The following is a 24,320-nucleotide window of genomic DNA, read 5'->3' as shown; positions in this document are numbered from 1 at the left end:
GTTGATATGAAATTGCCTGTATGGAGCAAATTCCTGCTCACGTATACTGTATATACTTTATAGGACATTAAATATTTGACCCCTACAATGCCACCAGAACATACTTAAAAAAACACTGCTTGTATTTGTTGGTGAATGTGTGTGCATGCGTCTATGTGCAAATTATTATTTGTGCATGTACGTGCATCTTTATTCAAGAGTGTGTGCATACGTGTGTGTACATGTCTTTGTGTGGAGCAGTAGTGCGCTCTGAACTTGTAGACCCCAGTTCGATTCCCACCTACGGCTACACGTGCGCATATCTGAACCTCCGCTAGGTCGACCCAGCCTTAAATGAGCGCTGTACCTGTTTACGGTGTGTAAAATCAACACTGGGGAGACAAAGACGACCGGGCATAGTAGCCTACTGTCCAGAAAGTGCTCACACTAACAGCACCTGCCCCAACAATTTGTAAGGATACAAGGAGGGGTGGGGGAATCTTTGTGTTTGTCTTTGGAGCACATGCATTAATGTCCATGTTTGAGCGCGCAGGTGCACTTGTGTGGTGCGTATGCGCACGCGTCTACGTATGTAGTCACCCGCAGAGCCAAGCAATTGTGGGAGATGATGACAATATTACATTCAGGCCGGCCTTGTTCGTGCAAAATGCCTGTTGTGGCCACGGCGCACGCAGTCATTGATTGCCATCTCTTGTTATTTTCCCAGTGTGTGGACCGGTGGACCCAGAGATGGGAGGGAGGAGGGGGTAGAGTGCTCCCCCACCCCACCCCCCCACACATACCATTTGCCGTGTAAGAGCGCGCGGGCAAACAGGGCCTGCGCTCTGCTCTGCCCATGGCAATGGCACTCAATACCTCATTTGTTACGAGCCGGGGCAATCGGCCCTGACGTTCGAAAAAGAGTTCCTAATCCTGAGCTCTATATTGCATTCTCCTAAACAATGTGAACCGTGCGTGGAGTCCATTATTTGAGGTCAGCAAATGTGAGCGGTTGGATTCTCAGGAGCAGTTCTGCCCCCCGTTTTGCTGACCCCATGCTGCTGCTCTGACCCCCTGACCCTTTTCCGCTCAATGTCACCAAATTGGCCGCTGGCTCGGCTGTTTATATCGATGCAATGCGCCAGGTGTGAGTGACCGTGTAGCTGTGCGAGTCAGTGCACGTTTAAGTGCACTCGGGTGGGATGCTGGCTGCGGAGCGCTATGCTATAAACAACGCTCTCTGTACACGCGCGGTTCCTTGTCACGACGCACAAAATCAAAGGCAAGTGCTTCGTGTTGCCGCGGAAATGGTCTTCAGTGCGCAATGAATTGTTCGTATGAGTAAAATAGGTGGCATGTAAGTGGGAGTAATGAGCGCCCGCTTTATAAAAGCAAATGACGCGTGGCCCAGACTTCATCCGGTCGGTCTCGCAAGCTAATCATCAGGTTTGAGCCCTTGTCAGGGCGGTATTTACTGATATAATGAGCCAAGAATGTCTGTGTGTCCCGCACGTGACATCACTCTACGTCGACCAGCCCCCCAAATTAATACTCATGAACAGGTGACGTCCTTCACATTGACCCCCCCCTCATTAATAATAATGAGCGGGTGACGTCACTCCACATGGGGGGCGAGGCGCCTCCTCCCTCCTCCTCGGCGCAAACTTACAACCCTCACTACAAAGGCAGAACCCTCACGTCACGCGATCTCCATAACGCTATTGAGACATCAGAGTAAAAAGGACGTCATGATGAACAAGGGATTAGAATATTAATTTGAAGCTTTCGTGACTGCAGGAATCCATACTATTCTGTTCTTTCGGTAAAGTCACGTAGGTAGACAAACTAATAGATCGCGACGTTTCGATCGCAACACAAGTGACCGTCTTCTCACCTTCAGGTGAAGACGGTTGCTTGCTTTGACGGTCGCTTGGTGAAGACTGTTGCTTGCGTTGCGATTAAAACGTTTTGTCTACCTACGTGACTTTACCGAAAGAACCAAAGAGTAAGGGATAAAACCTTTAAATGAAATAAGTCTGCGTCACCGCGGCCTTACAAAATGCACACTAATGGATGCAATATGCCCGTCCTTGGACTGGCAAAAGGCTCATGATCCAAGAGGCACTGTTGGCACTGTGCCTAGGGCCTACAAAAACTAAAGGGCCTACGAAAACAAAATTATCATGTTTTGTTTTTGTGATTAAAAAAATCAAACCAAATATCATCTTTTCATATTTTTAGGCTTACCTTGTTTTTTTCTCAATTAATATCAAATTCAATTTGCTTTTCTGCTGCACACAGCGCACGCTCCCATCGAATTAGGGCACAGACTAAACAATTAACGTATCAGCGGTAACGACGTCTGTCCAGCGGCTGGACGAACTGCCGCGTGAAACAAGCGGAGTGACAGCGGCAGTAGTGACATGGGGCAGCAGTAGCAACTGTAGCAAGTTATCACTGAAGGCCTCCAAAACAGAAGTGCATGAGGGCCTACAAGAACCTTAATCCGGACTCTTTACCGAAAGAACCAAAGAGTATGGATCCTTGCAGTCACGAAAACTTCAAATCTAGAATGAACCTTAATCCTGCCCTGTTTCTTTTTTTGTGCTGAGATCGGCGACTGTCTGGGAATAACCAAGCGTTGTAGGCTTGGGTTGTTACGTGGCCAGAATGTGGCAGTGCAGGAATGATTTCTTGAATCCGACCGTGCGGAACTCGTGAGTGTCACTTCCTCTGTACGCGGGTGTACATTGTTACGACTACACACTGCTGCTGTACGCGGGTGTACATTTTAACGACTACACACTTTTGACGAAACCTTCCTCTCTGGAAATTAGAAAGGGGGCGAAGTGAATCTCGGTAATGTAGCATTTTAACTCGATTAATAATGATAACAACACGTGCGAGTAGCAGGATGGCACGTGGTTGCCTGTGGAGTATATGTCCTCCCCATGCTCTGCATTGGTTTCATCCTCTGGTTTCCTTCCAGACCTAAGGGGCCGTCCATAACTGACGTCACGCAGCTGGGGGGGGGGGGGGTCAGACATTTGTGACGATGTGTGACAAGGGGGGGGGAGGGGTTTGATAAATATGACGTCACGTCAAAATGCGCAACTTTAAATAAATATAGATAACACGTTCTACTTAATTAAATATACTTTTTGATAAATGTTTTCTCCTACAACATCAGAGTGCAGCGCCACATTAAATACGGACTACAATGACAATAGTTTAAAGCGATTTGAAGCATGTTTTATTTTTATGGTGGGGAGGGGACAGAGCTTTGTGACGTCATATTTGAGGGGGTGTCTGACTTCTTGTGATGCCATGTGACGCGTGACGTCATTTATGGACGACCCCTAAAAGAAACACACAAAGTGTGAGCAAATATTGGGCAAACATCCAATGCCGAAAAAATGCTTTCAATTTCTCATTTTGGATTACGCACCGTAACATCGCCTCCCGCCTGCAAAAACTTGGCAGCACCCCCTTGCAAAAGAGAATTGAGATTCAGGCTTTCCTGAGTAAACTAGCGAAATAATAGTATTAACAATGCAAGTTGATTTGTACAAATGTAGACGTTTTCCTTTCTAAAATGTATCTTTGGGTTAATAATATGAATACAATGACAGTTAGACTGGACAAACCGAACAAGATACTGAACAAAGAAGTAAACTCAAACTACTCTTTGGTTCTTTCGGTAAAGTCATGTAGATTGATGATGATTGCTTGTGTTGCAATCGAAACGTCGTATGCTATTATTTAATGTATTATTTTCTCTTTTTACGTGACTTTACCGAAATAACCAAAGAGTAATTCCTGAAGTCACGACAGCTCCATATCAAGTTTAAGCTCAAACTACTTAAACATGAGGAAATACTTCACTGCATTTTAGAAGTGAGAGAATCGACGCAAGCTAAAGCATACTAAAAGTAAACTATTTTTTTTATTTTACCAGGTAAGGCCCACTGAGCGATATAGTTATTTTTAAGAAGCGACCTTAACAAAAAGAATAGCTCAACGAAGTGGCTTATCAGCTGGAAATGTAGAGCAGACAAATACTCTAAACGCACGTTTATAAATGTGGAGGGGAAACAAGTATAACCCGTAAAAACAAAGTTTTTCACTATAAATCCTTTATATGCGTGGCGGCTAGAGTCCTCTCGTCCTCTGGCTTGAGATGGCTGCCACCTATGGGTCAGATGATTGCATGGCAGCATTAAGCAATTGGTAATTAAATATAATATTTTTGTCCTAAAAAGTGTTACATTTTGGAAAAAAATTTTCACGAACATTAATTGTCACGCACAACGAGTCTGTGTGGAAAATGTCAGCTCGATTGGATCACGGGGAAGTGGGTTAAAAAACGACCGAAAGATTTGCACGGTCGTAAGCAAGCAAGCGCGCAATTGAACTTAATATAATGGATTTAACAAGTAAACCTGTAAAAACAAAGTTTTTCACTATAAATCCTTTATATGCGTGGCGGCTAGAGTCCTCTCGTCCTCTGGCTTGAGATGGCTGCCACCTATGGGTCAGATGATTGTCTGCCACCATTAAGCAATTGATAATTAAATATTTAATTTGTTTTCCCTAAACAGTGTAAATTTGGGAATTTTTTTTTTCACGAAAATTAATTGTCACACACAACGAGTCTGTGTGGAAAATGTCAGCTCGATTGGATCACGGGAAGTGGGTTAAAAAACGAGCGAAAGATTTGCACGGTCCTAAGCAAGCAAGCGAACTTAATATAAAGGATTTAAAAATATATTCGCCTGTGGAGGACGCGGGGATCGATCCCGCGACCTTTGGCATGGGAAGCGAGGGCGCTACCAACTGCGCTACTCCGCCACGGCCTGTGGAGGGGTTACGCTCTGGGCTCTTACACTGTGACGTACAGCCAAAGCCATGAATGAGTTCTATTTGAATATATGTAAAATGATTTTTTTTTGCCTAAAAAGTGTAAAATTTTGGGAATTTTTTTTCACGAACATTAATTGTCTGGCACAACGAGTCTGTGTGGAAAATGTCAGCTCGATTGGATCACGGGAAGTGGGTTAAAAAACGACCGAAAGATTTGCACGGTCGTAAGCAAGCAAGCAAGCACGCAAGCAAGCAAGCAAGCACGCACGCACGCACGCAAGCAAGCAAGCGAACTTAATATAAAGGATTTAAAAAGGAGGACCCGGAGATAAAAATCCACCCGACAATGTGGAGAAAAACATGCAAACTCCAAGTATACATTCTAGATTTGAAGCTTTCGTGACTGCAAGGATTCATACTGTTATATATTTTCGGTAAAGTCACGTAGGTAAAAATAAATAATAATAAAAATAATATAAATAAAATAATAAATCACGACGTTTCGGAGGCAACACAAGTCTCTGTCATCAGGTGGGACCGTCGCAGACACGATGGTCGAGATATAACCCACGATCTCCTCTATACCAGGCGAGATAGTTAACATCTCACCACCGGTCAAATTCGTGAACGTCGGCAGAAAGCGACAGTCGATGCCACGCACAGACACCGCGCTGGGCACGAGCGGTCAGGCCGTGCTGCGCTGTCCTCGTGCGTTTGCCTACCGGAGAAACACGTGGGCTTCAAGTGTCCACACAGCAAAGAGTTAAATTTCACCTTGCATCTCGCGGGGACGGGCATTAGGGAGTGTTTTGTTTGCACATGGACGGCATTCCCTCTTGCTCCCTATTGATTAATGTTCTCGGTTTCGCCTTTCGATTGTGCCGGCTCTGCCGTACGCCCGTGTGCTCGCCCCCCCCCGCCCACCACCCCCGTGTTTGTGTAACTACAGCCTCGTTTTTTTGCACGCGAGTCACTCGGCTGTGATTGAAATTGTAAGGAGGGCAGGTATATAAAAAAAAAAGCCAACAACAATCCCTGCTCAATACCGTTCCTGTTAATGTCTGCCGTCTCACCCGGCCTGCCAGTTTGTTGCCGGGATACTTACGTCTGCGCAGCAACCCTAATGTCAGATGGAAAGGCTCCTCCAAGGCATTGGGAGTAGGATTAACAATCAGGGGTCGCTGATGCCCCCAGTGACGATTGTTCATCCAGGCACGCAGAGTGAATGTGTGCGATCGAGTCAAAACTGTTAATAGATATTGCAGCTGTCGACGGGGGACCCAGAAATGTCAATGTGTGTTCCCCCTTCACCCCCCCCTCCTCCTCCTCGTCCCATCGACGAGCTGTGCTCATATTTATCTGTGGCCCTGAGCCAGTTAGAGTTAATCCACATTTCCATGGTGGGGCCAGTCTGTCTGGAGGGCGATTTAACCACGGTTTCCTTTCCCTACCTATGGTTACTTACTAGGCAGTGTTTATTTAACACTAAAGTAATTATGGGATGAGTATGGTGATACCATGGGCAGGCCTTCACTCAGCAGTAAATCATCCCTGGGCCATACGGATGATGGTGATAATGAAGGCTTTTCAAACCACTACTACCTTATTAGTCAACGGACAAAACTTCCATCGTTGTTACGTTTGAGAAATATGTTTTTAAATAAAATGTGAAAACAAACCCCATCACGTGGCATTTTTGGCCCAGCCAACTTGCGAGTGTTCTACTTGTGGCCAACACGTGATTCATATGATCAGACTGCTTGCACGTGCCCGGCCCAGCTGGCAGAGACAGGATGATGGGTTTGATAACAGACCGGGAATTTAGCCCAGGAAAATGTTCTTTGCGCCCTTACTCTTGCGTTTCCCAGCCAAAACCATGTCTATGACACACTGGCATCCATTAATAGAACTCCTTTGCCATCTGTCCCAGTCAAAGGTGGCTTGGATTTGAAAAGGTTAAACACAGCTTTGATTAAACGTAGAGATGTATGTTTCCTTTATCTTGCGGCGTTATAAAGAAGACTTATCATCGGCAGGTGTTAAGCGTGCCGAGATTTAGTTTGTGAGTGTGTGGAAAGCGGCGACCGGTAGATCATCCATGGATGATCTATGGAATATAATGAGGAGCTCCGAGGAGAATCTCCTTTGTTGAGCTACGTGTCCCATCTCCGCTGGAGAGATGAACCAAGGGTAAATGATCCCGTGCAAAAAATAAAGTTAAATGATCGGAAACAGGATTGCCGTGACCTTTTGCCGCCACACAGCGCAGGAAGCAGTTAATTTTTGCAAAGTGTTGCTCGCTCTGCCCTGTGGGCTTCAATTATTTTGTTTGAGAAAAAAAAGGGAGAGAGAGAGAGAGAGTGCAACGTTCTGGCTGGAAGACACCCCCACTTACGTGAGCAATTGCAATGCGAGCCGACCCCTTAGGGTGCAATTATTGTACATGTGTGGCTTGTGTGCTGATGGCGTGTCCTTTGCACGCGCTTGTGTTTGTTTTTTTTAAGGCATTCTTGACGGACTCTTGTATTCGAAGACGCTCTGCATGGATGCCGTACACACGCTGGGGAGACACTATGACGTCCACAGCCTGTACGGACACTACATGTCCGTCGCCACACACCAGTAAGTGCAACGCGCCCGAACGCAACGCATGTCGGCTGATTCGCCACGACCGGGGAATGCGTATCGCGATGAAGTCTGTTCGGGGGACGGAGCTTCTGGTCTGGCACCACGCAAAAAACGCACGTCTTTAGAACTGGTCAGTTTAGCGCGGTTGGCTACGGTCCGCACCCCAATGGTGATTCAACTAATTTTCAAGCACAGTGCGTTGCTCTTCTCAGTCCAGTCACCATTGGCTGCATCAAAACGTCACATTAAGTGTAATTATGCACCTAATTTGGTTAAATTTAAACTTCTGAGAATCGAAAATGTCGCTTTTACTGCCGAGTGATGGACCAGAAATCACCTCGTGACATGATTCCAATAGCACATTCAGTATATAATGAGGGTAAGGAACAACTAATAATGGTAATAAGATATGTGTGCTATCTGAACAGTGATTGTATTAGAGACTGGATCCTGCCATGGTAATGTAGAAGTTGCATCACTTGCTCATGAACGCCACTTGATTTAGATTCCAAAGAACACAGGATGATATGTTACTATCCTTTGTGCAAGCACTTCCAAGAGTTCATGAACAGTCAGCCTGGTGAAATTTGGGGAGCGCATCGTCAGTAGTGAACCTTTGGTTCCTAGGGTGTTTCGGCCTTTCATACTATACACCCTCCCCAAAGGCGGCCAGCGACAGGGTGATCAATCCTACGCTTGCGTCCCATTCCCAATTAGTCATAGGAGTTGCCTTGTTGTTGATAGCCAACATCCCATGTTACTATGCATGGCAGGGGCGTCCTCCTCCCTGAGTCAAGCATTGTTGACTGCATACCTCCTGGCCCTCTCACTTTGGGGCCCAGCTGGGGTCTTTCCTCTTCATCCAGAGCCACTGACTGCTGCCTTCTGCCGCCTCCGATACAGCTCTGATTGCCGAACGCTGGCTCTGGCCCTTAATTCCCAGGTCTCTAAGCAGTCTGGTTGTAGATGTTGCCACAAAACCTCTGCAGCCACCTCCACTGGTCGGACTTCTGTGTTCCAGCCATGATGCCGTGCTTCGGCAGCTAGATCGGCATAGCGCAGATGTTTTCGCTCATAAGCCTCATCTACTGAGTCCTCCCAGGGTACTGTGAGCGCAATGATGAAGACCTTCTTGAGCAAACGGGACCAGAGCACCATGTCAGGTCTTAGGGTGGTGGTTGCAATCTCCGGAGGAAACACAAGTTGCCGGCCAATGTCAGCTAGCATTTTCCAGTCGCGGGCCAAGCGCAGCTGGTCTCGCTCTATTGGTGTAGAGCCGCTCTTTGGTGGTTTAGCCCCTTCGCGGACAAAGGTCGTCCGTAAGGGGTGTGATGCTGCTGGGGGTGGTAGGGAGTTGGTGGCAGCTCGCTTGTCCTCCAGGGCGGACGCAAGGTTTTTAAGGACTTGGTTGTGACGCCAAGTGTAGCGTCCTTGGGTGAGGCTTGTTTTACAAGCCTCAGATGATGCCAAAAGGCGCACAACTCAAAGACAATGCACCATCAGAGTATGAGAGCTCGTGGTAAGCATTTACAACACCATTTATAACACCATATGAGACGAGACTCTAAGAAAAGCTGTCTCGGGTGTGGACCAATCAATTTCAAGGACACTGCATACATTATGAGAGTTGTGTTTTTTGCTTGCATTCCGACCGCAGGTATTGTGGTCAATGCAAACATGACTCCTTGTAAAAAAGGTGTCAGTTTTGTTGCCAGATTAAAGGGTAAAAACAATTATCATAATTTGCTACTGGCAAAGGAGGTTCCAATGGTGTAGTACAGAATTGTTCACTCCGTTGGCATATAATATGGCATGTGCATATAATTTGCATATACTATACATGTATCAATAATTTATATTCGTCAAAGTTAAATGCATTTACCTTGAGTGCTGTATAATTTTGCATGTGATGAAGAGATACATTGATATATTGCGCACCTAATGATCACAACCGATCGCTCATCATGACTTTAACACACATAGACAAAGATCTCCCGTATAGCCTTAACAGACTGTTGAGGCAAGTGCTGTTAGCGAACACCTATGAAGGCCAGAACGATACACGAGGGGGTAGGTGGCCAGCACCACGCCCGACCACCTTTATCTCCCCAATGGCGATGTTTACATGCTGCGCCAGGTACTTATTTTGAGGCTGAGTCTACCTAGGGGAGGCCCAAGACCAGTTCAGATTATTGCCACTGGTGTTGGCCGTGAACAGGAATGGAACCGGGTCGCCGGACACACAAAGACACGGTCACACATGTTTTGTCAAGGACGGACAAGTACACACTCGTGTACACATCTCACATGTAAACCCACATGTGCAGCACAGACATTGACTTGGGGCCCTAAGTGGACCATAACCAAGTGAACTTATCTATTCATTACGTACCGGGTGGGATATAATCTCCATGTCATCAGTAAGTCATCTGTCAGTTCATCCCATGTGGGTTTAATGCCATTGCACATCTGTAGCTCTGATCATTTATGAAGCCTGCTAATCTGCCATACTCCACTGACCACAATAGGTCTTAAAGAGAATAAAAATAAAACGTATCCTCTCAGATTATAGGTTGAATCTAATGAATGATTTCGTAGCAGTGTTAGGCTACAGTTCAGTGGCTGTGTGTCTGCGCACGCATCAATATTTCTTGGATATTAATTTCACTTGATGTTAATTCACGTGAGATAGTTATTGTTTACCGCTGCTTCCAAAGTAACTTCTTGCTCGGATAAAGGGTGTTTGATTTTTTTTTACGTTTTCCAACCGAGGTTAAAAGCGTTAATGTGTTAACTGTGTCCATTCGTCTCTAACACAAGGTCAAGGTAACTCTTGTCAAGATGATCAAGTCTAAACATTTTAGTTTGAGGTTTGTTGTTATTCCGGATTCATCCGATAAACAAAACTGGCTAGATTGATAAAAAGGATCTCCAAAACTCGGAATCCTATTCTCCGTGCGAATATGCAAACACATTTGGGCTGATCGCGACCGAGCAGCTTCGGTACTGTTAATTAAATGTCTACATGAGAAAGGATTACATAATGCATGCATCTGCATGAAACGTATGTATTCATCCAAAGGCCTAGGCCTTTGAATCAGTTTATGTCGAGCAAGGCAGGTAGAGATCAGGTAGCAGTGACCAAAGATTGTTGGCCCAGTCAGCAGGCACTATGTGAATGAAGTGAATGGAATTAAAATATCATCCCCTCATGGCTGTTTCACAACCCGCCCGTTAAAGAAGAAGGACTTTACTGAGTACATACATTCGAGGCACGCCTTCATTTTGGATCACATGATCGGATTGATCAAACGTGGATAAATATGACCTAAAGGACATGCGCTAAAGTAACTACCTCGCCTGGTATACAGGAAGTAGTGGGTTCAATCCCAGCCCTAACGCCTGCTGTATATTTGGACTTGGATTTTCTCTGAGTCCTTCGGATGTTCTGTCCACATATTAGAAACATGCGTTTAAGAGTATTTGGCTAACATGTATTTCCACATGATAAGCCACTCCGTTCAGCTATCATTTGTGATTTCCAGATCGTTTCTGAAAAAGAACTGGTAAAATGCAAATATCGTTTGTTTTTTTAGTATGTGAAGTTAAATCTCCAGTGCACTACAAATACTGTACAAAATTACTGTCCGCATCATGGAATAGTGTGAGGTGAATTGTGAGTTGTATTGGGTGAGCAGTGTTTCAGGCGAGTGATCACAATACAACCTGATTGTTTTTAAATATTGTCCTTAGTCGGAGGGGAGGAAGAGGGGGTGGTACAGCAAGTAGGTTTATCAACTCGTTGCAAATGTCGGATAGTTTTATTTTACGCGTCGAATACCTATATTCCTCTTAGTACTCTGATTTTCACTCTTATGTAAGCATTTTAAAAAATATATAGATATAATTTCGGCATATATTATATATAGAGTGTTTTATTATCAGTTGCTGAGCAAAGACTCAAAGGCCCAAAACGCCAAGTAGTCAGCAACAAACAGGTGTATATTAGATTAAAAAAACAGGTGTACTGTTACAAGTATTACAGATAAGAGGCAATAGATAAAAATTGTGCAAGGCCATACGAACTTGGGGAAACAAGATAAAGGAAGGAAAGGCCTAATTCAAGCAGTGCGAATAAGAAAGAATAATGTTTTGGTCTGCAGAAAAGTGGTCGAACACAATATGGATGACGGCGTCATGGTGGCGAGATGTTAACTACCTCATCTGATGTACAGGAGGTCGTGGGTTAAATTCCGACCATGACGATACCTGTGCATTTTGAGTTTTCTCGTACTCCCCGTGGTCACGTGGATTTTTCTCCGGGTCCTCCGGTTTTTCCCTCCACATTAACAAAAAACGTCCGTTCAGACTATTTGGCTGCTATAAATATCCACGCGATAAGCCACTTCGTTGAGCTATCATTTGAGGCCAGGTTGCTTCTGAGAAAGAGTTCAGATTAAAGAGTCGGTGTCTGGTATGGGTGGAGGAATCAATGAGTGAAGTTCATGGCAACAGTAACCACGGTTGTATGGCCCTTCTGAATAATCGTCTTGAGACACATTGATGCCTTTTTATACGAGCAAATAAATTATTACAGTGCTGTCTTGTTCTTCCCATTCGCAAGTGTTTGCATGCTGCCATATGTTCCTCATTGTAAACAAACTGCCTCATCCTCGCATGGGTCTATAGGGGAAATAAATGTAAAATAATCAGATACATAAATTTATGGAAATGCAGGTGGCCAGAGCTATTATGATCCCTTTAACAGTATTTAGTTTTCTCTGTGTTTGTAATTCTGATTGAAAATGCTTTTCCCATTTGCTGACAGTTAGCTCTCAATAGAGGCATAATCCAATATTTCTCTCTTTGGAATAAAAATAAATGCTCAGGGGCAGAAAATGGCTAAATAAATATTTTGTACTGCAGCAGCCACAGCAAATAACCCCAACATAATTAAATCAGCATTTTCGAACAACAAAACTAAGTATTTGTGGTACATGTTGGTCAGAGCTTTAAGAATAAAACATTATAAAACACGTGTCATATGCAATATATTATTCTATAGAAGGCAAATGTGCATGCCTGAAATTACTTAATGCCTCTGTGGTAAGGATTCCATTTGAATGAGATGTTTAACTGTTTTTAGTCTGCTTTGTATGAATATTTCAAAGCTTGGTATCAGCCTTGGAGACAATAAGTAAAAATCCGTAGTGTGAAGATGATCACATTAGGTTTCATTTCATGTATGCGGATTTCATTTAAAAACGTATTCCAGTGGTGAACAATTCTACTTTATGTGGGGAAACAAACTCATTTTTAATGCTCGTTTGTATTAAGTTTCCCGTGCTGAATGGAGCTTATGTTTCAGCATCTGGCACGGTCTCCCAAATGCACCGCTTAGCTTAATTCCAAACAATAATTTAAAAACACGTGGAAATTAACATGCATACCCTCCCCTGTTGTCATATTTGAAAACATTGCTCTAGAATAATGCGGTGAGTCTGAATATTGCCAGACTGTGTTTGAGCAGCAGAAGATGTGAGTGAGAAGGTTTCCAGAGATGTCAACTGTGTGGGGATTTTATTTTTTTAAAGCAGCACACTGGAGGCTTTTTTCAATGAAAAATCAAACTTAAATCGTTAACGAAACCTTGGTTCACATAAACGAACAAAAAAATATCCACTAGCGGAATTCAATAATATAATAAACTTCGACAGTGTAATTCCAGTTAAACTATAGATGCATAATACCAAAGCGACGCACATACTGAGACACCATAAATTACTTAATACAGAGAAGGTGAGATATGTTTTAATCAGTTGCGAACGTGAAATGGTTTGGTGAAAAACCACCCACTTGCACTGCCTGCATTATGCATTCAGTGTCGCCGTTGCAGATGGCCTGATTGATGTTTAAGGACATAGCTTGCTTGGAAGAAGCCTGCCTTCATGACAGCAGGTTGTGTATTCACACTCCTGACCGAGATAACAGACTGAGCCTCATTATACTGCTCATACCATGGCACACTGAGGCAGGCGTGTGTACTGAAATGAAAGCACAAGGCATGCATGCATACATGTACGTACATGTGTAATCACGTGCATGCACGCATGCATACGCACACACGTACATAAACATGGACACATGCTTGCATACGTGAACACGTAAACAAATATCCCACACGTGGTTATTACTGCGGGTGTATTAACCGTAAAAAATACTCGTCATTGGCTTAACAGCGGACAATAAAGAATCTTTGACGTCATTCGCAAGAATAGGCCATTATTTGCTAGCTTCATGGTTCAAATTTGCCAAGTAAAAAAAACAATAATTACCCGCAAATTAGTCAATTCAGATTGTGCATAGTAATCATCGCCCCTATAATTTAAACTGAGTCAGCGGAACAGGATCCCATGACCAATTCAGATATCGATAGCCACTGATGGTAGCCGTTGATGGGACTCAAACGCGGGTCTCTGCTCAGAGCGCATTGCATTGCTATCCACTGTGCCACGTCTCCCTTTTGAAGGCCGGCACAGTTTACACGAGGGGAGTGGGTGGCCATCACCACGCCCGACCACAAAGGCGAGGCTGAGTCGACCTATAGGAGGCCCAGGACCGGTTCAGATAATCGTAACTGGTGTTGGTCATGGGCGGGAATCGAACCCGGGGGCCAGGATTATAGTGTAGCACGTTCACCACTGCCAGGCACGCACCCACACACCCACGCCACATGAACACGAATATAAAACAACGATATTACATTTCGACCGAAGAAAGCACCAGTGAATTTTTAATATCTATTTAGAAGGGTCTTGAAATATTTGTCCAATTCCTTTTTCATTATTTCAGTTTCAAGCATAAATTAGACGTTCTAAGACAGTAAGGGTGCAGCCCTACATTGACTGGCTCCAGCCACTGCTGGCAGATGTTCCACTGCACAAACCATCTTGGAAGAGCTGGCAGTACCCACACTTTACCCCACCATCAGCCTCCTGCCGATCGACTAACTGTGGTGTGCTCATTTACGCCGCTGTGTTGACCGAGGCGGAGGAACTTTTAAGAAGTATAACCCGTAAAAACAAAGTTTTTCACTATAAATCCTTTATATGCGTGGTGGCTAGAGTCCTCTCGTCCTCTGGCTTGAGATGGCTGCCACCTATGGGTCAGATGATTGCATTGCACCATTAAGCAATTGGTAATTAAATATAATATTTTTGTCCTAAAAAGTATACAAATTTTCAAAAAAAGTTTCACGAACATTAATTGTCACGCACAACGAGTCTGTGTGGAAAATGTCAGCTCGATTGGATCACGGGAAGTGGGTTAAATAACGACCGAAAGATTTGCACGGTCATAAGCAAGCAAGCGAACTTAATATAAAGGATTTAAAAATGGCCGCTGATAGATCGAAGCGGCAATCTCTGGACTGCATGTCCAGTGCCCCAAACTTAACACGACAGCAGCATCCGTACAGGGATAACAAATGAGAGTGGACATGCATAGGCCAGAAAACTACTTGCCGCACTGCTCGCAACACCCATTTATTTGCCCAGCGGCGTGGCTTATCACCCGTGCGACGATGTCATTTTCATGTTATCCACCAACAACCGTGTCCATGGATTGCATGCATAAGCCGAGATGCACCAAAGCAAGGCAATTGCATTTTTGTCTCATTTGGACTTCGAAAGCACTTTACGTGTTGTTACGAACCGGTGTGACACAAACGATTGACTGCTTTCATTTAAACCGACTTAATAAACTGACCTCCCATTCCATATCTCAACGTAACAGTATAAAATTTAAATGAAGTCTCCTATAATTGTGCGAAATAATAGCATTTGTTCAAAGAAAAAAAACTCTGGTTGGTTTTTGACCTTCTCGGGTCTCACTCTTGATAAACACATTCTGCCGGTTTCCCAGATGGTATTGGTAAGTGCACTGCCCTCTAATTGATGGTGTCCGGGCATCTCTGGCATGAATTCCTCGTTATATATATATTAAAAAAGAAGCCCCTTCTGTTTCCCCGCATACAAATAAATGATGTTTTATTCCATCGACTCTTTGGTCTTCAAGGTTTAAGTTAACGAACTGTAAAATAAACGCATGATATGTTAACTGCATTAAAACTCATAAAAATATATACACATACCGTACATCAAACAGATACATTAATTCAAAACGAAGATATTAACAAACAATGGGTGCACTGCATAGCAATATAAGACAGAAATATGTTAAGTACAAACTTTTTTTTTAAGACGAGAGATCTCAGTAGCAGATCTAATCACACATTAAAAATGCACATTGATGGTCTGGTTTTGAAATGTAAAGCAGATTTGGTATTGTTCTACATACGAGAAGAACATTCTTCTAGGTTCTTTCGGTAAAGTCACGTAGAAGGGAAATAATAAAATAATAATAATAAAACATAATAAAATAAATATAATAAAACAAAATAATAAAATAATAGATTATTGTTTTTTTTATTTTATTTTTTTCCTTCTACGTGACTTTACCGAAAGAACCAAGAAGATGAATCCCTGCAGTCATGAAAGCTTTAAATCGAAATTTGAGCGGAGCATTGTTCTTGAAAGAGGAACGTCCTTATTGGGAAACTATTTTATGGCTCTCCAATGTATTTTCTGCTTGTGCCGCGTGTTATTGGGCATGTCCAATGTTTTTTTGCTGTCAGCTTCTTCAGATAAACACGTTGGCGAGCTGTACAGCACACACGTGAAACCCTACACTTATTATTTCAGGAGCTTAGCACAGGAGCTACGTCTTAGATTTTCAAGGTTACTCTTTGGTTCTTTCTTTAAGGCCTCGAAACAGAGGCATTGGGTCTCTGTGTTTCTATGTTGTGTGTCTGTGTTGTCTCTCTTTGCTTGTGTGTCTGTCTGTGTGTCTCCGTGTCTGTGTTTTGTCTCTCTCACAAATTTAGTTCTACCTGATGACGGTTGCTTGTGTTGCATTCGAAGCGTCGTACTCTATTATTTACTTTATTTTCTTTCTACGTGACTTTACCGAAAGAACCAAAGAGTAATTCCTGCAGTCACGAAAGCTTCAAATCAAGTTTATTATCAAGGTTGGCTTTCAAAGTTTACAGACTCTAAGAGACAAAGCTTAGCCCGATACATATATATTCTATGTATATGTATGTAAATTTCGATTTAAAGCTTTCGTGACTGCAGGGATTCATCTTCTTGGTTCTTTCGGTAAAGTCACGTAGAAGGGAAGTAATAAAATAATAAAAATAAAACATAATAAAATTCTTCTCACGAAGTTTCGGCCACAACGCAAGTAGCCGTCCTCAGGTGAAAACCAGGTCTGTCGAGGCGACAGCGTCTGAATGAAAAAAAACCTGGTTTTCACCTGAGGATGGCTACTTGCGTTGTGGCCGAAACGTCGTGAGAATAATTTTATTATGTTTCATTTTTATTATTTTATTATTTCCCTTCTACGTGACTTTACCGAAAGAACCAAGAAGATATATGTATGTAAGTTGAACTTTTTTCGCACCGTACGTAGCCGACCGTGCTAATCGTAGAGAGCGGTAGCAATGAATGTGCGCATGAATCAATCACCAAACGAGTGTGAGGCGATGAACGTCGCAAGCTTGTGAGGCTGCGATGCGAGCTGGCGCCATCACTCCATTGCTCGCCGACCGGCAGGCGAAACGACCGGGTCGTTGCGCAGTGACGTTAGGTGCGGCACCTTTGCCCCAATTCACAGGGCCATCGTCAAGATCTTCGGACAGGAGAAGAGGAGCATCATCTATTCCCGGTCCACGATGCCCGGATCGGGATCGTACGCCGGCCACTGGCTTGGTGACAATGGGGCCAACTGGAATGACATCAAGTGGGCCATCCCCGGCATGCTCGAGTTCAACCTCTTCGGTTTCCCCTACGTAAGTGACCTCATTGCTTGGTTCATGTCGCTAAGTGTCATCAAACGACCGTGATTCTTGTTGTTGTTGTTGTTCACTATTGAAACTCCACGTGAGCCCGGTATAAAACGTCGACCGCGCAATAGAGGGGGAACAGGGACTCTGCGAACATCATCGGCCGTGATTCAAAACGAATGCGACCAAGCCACATCAAACAGAGCTGCTTTTTTGCGTTGTATGGGGTCCACATAGGGTGCCGCGGTGACGTGATGTTAACTACCTCGCCTGGTATACAGGAGGTCTTGGAATCGTTCCCGACCTTGACGCCTTGTTTATTTTTTGTTTGCATGTTCTCCTCATGGTCGCATGGATTTTTGCTCTATTTTTTTCCCCTCCACATTTGAATCGACATGCATTTAGAGTATTTGGCTGGTTTAAATTACCCCTTGATAAGCCACTTCGTTGAGCTATCATTTGTGGCCAAGTCACTTCTGAAAAAGAGCTATACAGTTCAGTGGGCCTTATCTGCTAAAATAAAATCAAATGCTGCATAGTTTTAAATACTTTAAAAATATTGTATCTACATATTCAGCGTTCTTGCCAAAGAACAAAAACGGTCAACGCATCGCTCGCTGTCAGATGCGCTTCTGCGGCCATCTGGAACGCTCTTCTTTCCAATATTAGGAAGCCACTGGAGCTATGCACTTCTACATCTAAATTGAAAACTAATTTCTTCAGAATTGCTTTTTGTGTTTCGTTTGTTGTCCTTCTCCCGCACCTCCGATGAGCACGGTTGGCTACGTACGGTACGAAATAAGTTCAACATACGAGGACATCTGATAAGCCAGCAGCATGTTTGCGCAACAAGCCTGGTTCTGATGCTCTAACCCAGAAGATTGCAACACATCTGGCGTTTGCTTGCTTAAATAAATGCTGCTTGCTGGCATTGGTCTGGAAACTCAGTAGACTAATAGATAAAAAATATATTTTTATGTATGTGTGGTCACATAGAATGGAGTTCTGCTTACACATAATACAGTTTTTTTGGGTTACATCGAGTAATGATATCAATGTGTCGTTAATCCCGCCACCACTCGACACAGCCAATTAGTCATGTTTACAGTAGTAAACATGTCGTAAACATTAACAATCGTAAACATGTTGTGGCTTTGCTCTCCAACACACCGGTGTGCTGTACTAGTAACGAATTGGCATGTTTAGTTTACGTGACAAACCTTACTAATTGGCTGTGTCGCGTGGTGGCGGGTTTAACGACACATTTATATATTTACGCGATCTAACCCCAAAAAACCTGTATTACACTGGTCAACACACTTTTTCTGGCATAAGGTATTCCAAAGGTTTGAAGGTAATTTTGGGGTGCTGATTCCAAATCTGGCATCAGTTTTTGTTTATCATATCAGGTTTTTGAGATATCAAATATTGCATTTTCAATAAAAACTGCTGAAGAAAAATATTAAATAAATGTGGATATCTACATACAATGATATCCTAAAAATACAGCACCATATTTTAACACTAAAGCAGTCACTGACTCGCAACTACTTGCAATCATAAGTGACAGAGTTAATTTCGGGTAAAATCAATGACAATGGGGTATGCCGATAGCATAGAAATTAGATATGATAGAGAAAATTTGAGATCAGATTTGGAATCAGCACCCTGAAATTAGTCTAAAACAGCTGCAAAAGTCCAGGCCAGAAAGATGTTTTTTTTTGTTGACCAGTGTTATCGATGATATTGGTCGCGAAAGCCTACGTGTTAAACTGCTTATACATGCTGCTGCCTGTGTTTCCACGGTTGTGATTATTAGCTCTCTAATGTGCGATTGGATTCTACAGCATGTCTTTCGTAACGATATCCGACGTTTAGCTCCACGCGGTGAGAGCTTCTTCAGGAACTCAATTCAGCTGCTGAAGAAACGCCCAGCACGTTGAGCGAAACGCTTCGGGATGAAAGCCTCCCCGTGACGTTTCCATTTTCTCGTGGTCTTTCTGAATCAAAGGCCACCTTCGACTCGGACAGATGGCAAAAAGAGCTCTGTTAATGGATGCAAGCGTATTACAGAGAGAGTTTTGGCAGGGAAACTCAGAGTAAGGATGCAACAACTGTCTCTTGTGTCTTGGGATACTTTCCAGGCCTCTAATCAAACCCATCATTATGTCTCTGCCAGTTGAGCCATGCAAGTAGTCTGAACATATGATGCATTTTTTTGGCCACAAGGAGAACACTCACAAGTTGGCTGGGACAAAATAAGATGGACATATTTCTCAGAAAATGACAATGACATATTTGTGTCCCTTGGCTGATAAGGAAATAGCTCTTGTTGAAGCTTTCATCATCATCAACCCCAGCTATGATCTATATATATGCTGTGGGGTGAAGGTCTCCCTACCCCACTGCTACTCTTAATAGGTCCAAGCCCAGCTTGTATCAGTTCCCTGATGTGTTCCTTTTTTTTGGTTGACGCTGAGTGGAATCGAAGCGTGCACCTCCCCACGCCTCTTGCATTCCTTTCATCTTTTGTCTCATTTTATTTTTCAGTGCACCATGTTGCTGATATATGGCATAGCAGGTGATGTGCAGTGATTGAACAATTTCTCTTTCAGGCGAGTTGGTATGTTGAATGCCATTATCAAATTCAGTTTTCAAAAAGCACCTACATCCTGCTTGATTTCCTCTTCATTTCATCATTTTGATCCCAAGCCGTATTCAATTATTACCCCATATAGGCACTACACACATAATCCGCTCTGTTTTCCACTTGTGTCTCTTTATCAAATATCTGTATCAAGATTACTTTTCAGGGAGGTTCCTACCTTCTGACGTTTGGCCAATTCCTTTTTGTTGAGGAGTTTTGCCTGTGAGAGGAAACTGGCATAATTGGAGGAAACCCGAGTACTGAAATAAATACGGAAAAGTCCACACAGATGGGTCAGGAAACCCCTTTGCTCTACCGCGATCTAAAAGCTACACTGTAGCTCAATAGATGGGATTCTTGCATCCACAGCATAACCTCCATGTGGTGCACAAACCCTTACTCCATTGCATCATTCATTGCCTGCTATAAAGAATGCATTTCAGCCAGCCTCGGTGTGTTTATGGCTTCATAGTTTATGCTTGGGAAAACATATACAGGCGCTTAGTAGATAAATGATTCCGCATAAATAAACCTGCAGCATGTGTTCCAACTAATTCGCACATCCATCGACACGCTAATCTGTATGGGGGGGAAAAAAACGCTAGCCAGGAAACGCTGCTTGCACCGTTGCATAACTAACTATACGACCTCAAATATTCTTAACCAAGTGATTGCATCATTGACGAGTTCAATACAATAATTAAATCATTAGTACACTGGTGTTTGCACCATTTATAAAACACAAGGTGACCACGTATGTGCTTTTTTCACGGACAAATATTATCTGCGGTAGTTTGACAGTAGGCATGCAATGCTGCTTTTTGGCCTTTGCAAGTAATATTTTTTACGTGACACAGGTCTGCATGTATTTATTCAAATTTCCCTAACTTCAAAATGCACGTAAACAAAATGACATGGCTCTATCTGGCAGCCCAACATCTCTCTCGCTCGCTCGCTCTCTCTCTCTCACGCCTCTGCCCCTTTTCGATCGTGTGCTCGGTGAGGATGTTATGACGCTTGTATTCCCCTTCTATTTTTCAATCAGCACATGCAACCCTCGGTCGAACGTGAGCCGCAGTCCAGCAGATGTACTCGCGTCCCCCCCACACCCCCGCCGTTAAGTCAGCGCACGGAGATGGGATCCCGTTTGGCAGCCCGCCTGGGAAAGTGTGTCTAACTTGATATTGGACATCTCAGACAGCCCAGTGAAAGGATCCAATATTCACCCCCCCCGTCCCCCCGGCATATTGTGCATGCTGGAAATATTGAGCTCGCCGCCCTCAAGGGTGAGCCATCTAAAGTTTGGCACCGAGAAGCCTCCATTCCTGTGGCACGGGCGGCATGGCACCTGCAGTAGGCCAGCGCTGTCATCTCCAGTGATGAATGTGACGGCGATTCCCCCGTTAGTTTTGCCATCTGCTTGCCGAAATTAAAACGTTGGCAGCGCGCGTATTAGGGGTTCTGGTGATAGGAGGATAATATTTGGGGATTCGACGAGAGGGAGCTCATTTTACGTGATTTGATGGGAAAGTGCAGGCCAGCAATTCCTAGCTCACACCACTGCTGGTAAAAGGGCATCCCACCAGAGGGAGCTCTCGATATCTCTTTCGAGTATTTGGCCTACTCTTCCACTTTTGCCAGACGTCTTGGAAGAGGTGGGAGTACCCACGCCTTACCCCACTACACGCAGCCCGTTGATCGACTAACTGCAGTGAATCCATTGACATTGCTGGGTGGGAGAAGATTTGGTGGATTCAAGAAACGTTCCAATTTTTTCAACCGCTGCGCTTGGAGAACGAACTGCTGACATCTGGATTGCAACTGTGACGCCACTGCAGCTACAGATTAACACAACTGCAGATAGTAATATCGATTTAAAGCTTTCGTAACTGCAGGGATTCATATTCTTGGTTTTTTCGGTAAAGTCACGTAGAAGGGAAATAATAAAATAAAATGTATTGCCGTTGTTTTCACACCTGATGATGATTGCTTGTGTTGCAATCGAAACGTCGTGAGAATTGTATTGTTTTATTTTTATTATTTTATTATTTCCCTTCTACGTGACTTTACCGAAAGAACCAAGAATATGTAGATAGTATGTCAATATATACTTTTGTCCCCTTGTTTAGTATATTCAAATTTGATGTTGAATTTTAATGTGATGGCGCTTTGAGTGGCAGATTGATGCCAGAAAGGCGCCACGTATGTAAACAGAAATAAAAGTAACTTGACTATCCCAAAGGGATTTGGCTAGCCATCAAACAATGACAGTCACCGCATCGCATGCTTTCAGGTGCGCTTCTGCTGTCGTCTGGAATGCTCTTCCGTCCGATATTAGGAAGCCACTGGATCTATGCACTTTTAAATCTAAATTCAAAACTCATTTTTTTCGAACTGCTTTTTGTCTTTGGTTTGTTGTCCTTCCCCGGCACCACAGATTAACACGGTTGGCTACGTACGCTGCGAAACAAGTTCAACAAACACGCATACGTATAAAGGCACGCAAAACAGTTGTCCTCCGTTCAGACTCACAAAGTGAATAAACCAATGCTGTTAGCGATCACCTATTGAGGCCAGTACTGCACACAAAGGAGTGATGTGGCCAGCATCACACGCAGCCACCTTCGTTCCCCATGTGTTGACATTCACACATTCTAGCAGGCACATATTTGAGGCTAGATCAAACCTAGGCGACTTCTAGTGCAGGCTACAAATACCACTTTTTAACGAATTTTGTGCTTGGCTTTGGAGAACAAAATTCAAGCTAACTCACAGGGACTGATAGCGACAGTGTCGGAACCACTGTGCCATCACTCTGAAAACGTACATAACCGTTCGTGCAAACGTACAGACACAAGCAGGTACAGGAATTTACGACTGACACATATGGAATGACACAACAACAACAACAATAACCGCCATTCGCCACTAATTGGCAGCGACGTCGCCGTGGCACTTGTGCCAGGCTATGTGCACGTTGAGACCACGTGAAGTGTCGAATGCCAGCTGACAGGAGGTCATGGGGCAGACCCATGTGACATGGGTCGACTGACTAAGATGACTGGCCGATGCAACACCTGTACACCCTACTGTGCTCACAATGTCACTCACACACACATACACCCTCACAGATGCCCCACATTATGTAACCGTTGTCGAGAAAAGTTTTGTGGATTAAAAAAAACATTTGCTGATAATGTTGAGCTTAGCTGGGAATTCTGGACAAAACCCAAAAACTTGTAAAAAAAAAGTATTAGGGTTTGCTCAATTGGAGATAACAAATAAATAAAGCACGCACATCCTGTGTCCTTTGTGGCTCTCCCCAGGCAGACGTGCAGTGGGACAGATTAAGAAAGGGACACACGCAACTATTGTAGCCTTATCCACACACGGCCGTTGCCATGTGCAGAAAATCTATCGGCACTTTTACGCATACAGGGACTCCTCTACTTACGAACGAGTTAGGTTCCAGAGGTCTGTTCGTAAATCGATTTGTTCGTAAGTCCAACTTTACTCCCGTCGATTCCAAACACGTTGTACGGCGTGTATACTAAACACAGGGAATGGCTTTAAAAGTTGTATAATCTCCTGTAGATGTAGATGCCGCTGGTTCTTCACGTTCTGCAGATGTAGATGCGCTAGTTCTTCACGTTCTGCAGATGTAGATGCCACTGGTTCTTCACGTTCTGCAGATGTAGATGCCACTGGTTTTTCATGTTCTGCAAATGTAGATGCCACTGGTTTTTAAAGTTCTGCAGATGTAGATGCCACTGGTTCTTCACGTTCTGCAGATGTAGATGCCACTGGTTCTTCACGTTCTGCAGATGTAGATGCCACCACCGCCATCTATTACTTACGACTCTAGGTCCGAACAGGCAACTGGACATACGGACAGGTTTGTTCGTACGTCTGAAAGTTTGTTAGTAGAATGGTCGTGAGTAGAGGAGTCCCTGTACGATGAACTCGGGTTGCCATGATTATCATGACAGCATCCAATGTCACGATTTGACGATTATCGCGATATTAGTTTCCCCATTACTTTGTAATTGTATTCTTATTGTGTCGATTTTTGCACTTTTCAGTATTTCTAATGAGAATAAAAATGACTTAAAAGTTTTTCGCCTGCAGTTCATGCAAAATAAGCCTGCAAAACATGGCCTCACCATTACAGTCTATAAAGCTTATTGCAGTACGCACATGCTGTATAACATTACACGCATGATAATTAAATAATTCAATAAACTAGAAAAATAATGACTAATATATTCTTTGGGTCTTTCGGTAAAGTCACGTAGATAG

At 43.7% G+C, this 24,320-nt stretch overlaps 1 protein-coding gene across 1 annotated transcript in view; it reads left to right on the top strand.

Moving 5' to 3' along the window:
- LOC144948874 (sucrase-isomaltase, intestinal-like) overlaps positions 1-24,320 on the top strand; it is a 329,860-nt gene that overhangs the window by 181,859 nt on the left and 123,681 nt on the right. The window contains exons 14-15 of the mRNA XM_078878575.1: positions 7,347-7,464; positions 17,206-17,380. Coding sequence (XP_078734701.1) covers positions 7,347-7,464; positions 17,206-17,380 — 293 coding nt within the window. The remainder of the gene's footprint in view (positions 1-7,346; positions 7,465-17,205; positions 17,381-24,320) is intronic.

This window comes from Lampetra fluviatilis, chromosome 51, assembly GCF_964198595.1.
Source record: "Lampetra fluviatilis chromosome 51, kcLamFluv1.1, whole genome shotgun sequence".
NCBI classification, from domain to species: Eukaryota; Metazoa; Chordata; class Hyperoartia; order Petromyzontiformes; family Petromyzontidae; genus Lampetra; species Lampetra fluviatilis.
Note: the sequence above shows the minus strand (reverse complement) of the source record. Positions and strands in the feature narration are given on the sequence as shown.